Genomic DNA, 1,119 nt, shown 5'->3' on the forward strand with positions numbered 1-1,119 from the left:
TACCACCTGATAAGGAAGCAGTAGGGTTTATAAAATCAAACACAATTCAGATGGAAGTATAGAGAGATATAAGCCCAGGTTAGTTGCTAAGGGTTATACCCAACATGAGGGTATCGATTATCAAGAAACGTTTTCATCTGTGGTGAAAATGGTAACAGTCAGATCCGTTCTTGCCCTTGCTGCCAGCCAAGGTTGGTATTTGCACGAGTTAGATGTCAACAATTTGTTCCTTCATGGAGAATTAGTTGAAGAAGTGTACATGTAGTTACCACAAGGCTTTCATATTGCAGATCAGTCTAAGGTGTTACGATTAAATAAATCTTTATATGGCCTCAAGCAGGCCTTTCCACAATGGTTCCAAAAGTTTTCTAGCACACTCATGGATCATGGTTTTCAACAGTCTGATGCAAATCCATCTCTATTCACAATGAAAGATAAAGATACTTTTATTATCTTATTGGTGTACGTAGATGACATGGTACTTGCAACTAATGATCTTACTAAGATAAAGTCTTTTACAGATTTTCTACACTCACATTTTAAGCTAAAGGACTTGGGGCCATTACAACTTTTCCTTGGTTTTGAGGTAGCAAGATCTACAAAGGGGATTGCAGTGTGTCAACAAAAGTATGCTTTGGAGTTGTTGGAGGAGACTGGGTTGTTCGGAGCAAAACCATCTCACATTCCCATGGATCCTAGTATAAAACTCTCAAACTTTCAAAGAGCTTTATTTACGGACGTGAGCCAGTACAGGCGTTTAATTGGGAGACTGTTATATTTGACTCACACTAGGCTTGATATAGCCTATAGTGTTCATGTTCTTAGCTAGTTTTTAAACTAGCCAAGAGTTCCTCATTATGAAGCTACCTTGAAAATTTTGAGATATATCAAAGCTTCTCCTGCAGAGGGTTTATTTTTCCCCAAAGATTCATCTACTAATTTGAGTGGTTTTTGTGACTCTGATTGGGTTTTTTGTCTAGACACAAGGAGATCAGTTACTGGCCTTTGCATTTTCTTGGGGAATGCAATGAAATCATGGAAGGCAAAGAAGCAAACACATGGTGTCACGTTCATCTGCAGAGGCAGAATATAGGGCTCTAGGATCACTCATAGTTGAAA

At 38.6% G+C, this 1,119-nt stretch overlaps 1 protein-coding gene across 1 annotated transcript; it reads left to right on the forward strand.

The window, feature by feature from the left end:
• Positions 1 to 379: 379 nt before the first annotated feature.
• On the forward strand, positions 380 to 829 carry LOC116116443 (uncharacterized mitochondrial protein AtMg00810-like). Its single transcript, XM_031402507.1, has one exon. It carries the CDS (start codon positions 380 to 382, stop codon positions 827 to 829), a length of 450 nt encoding a protein of 149 aa, XP_031258367.1.
• Positions 830 to 1,119: the final 290 nt, after the last annotated feature.

The sequence above is a fragment of the Pistacia vera genome, unplaced genomic scaffold (genome assembly GCF_008641045.1).
Source record: "Pistacia vera cultivar Batoury unplaced genomic scaffold, PisVer_v2 Contig774, whole genome shotgun sequence".
NCBI lineage: Eukaryota > Viridiplantae > Streptophyta > Magnoliopsida > Sapindales > Anacardiaceae > Pistacia > Pistacia vera.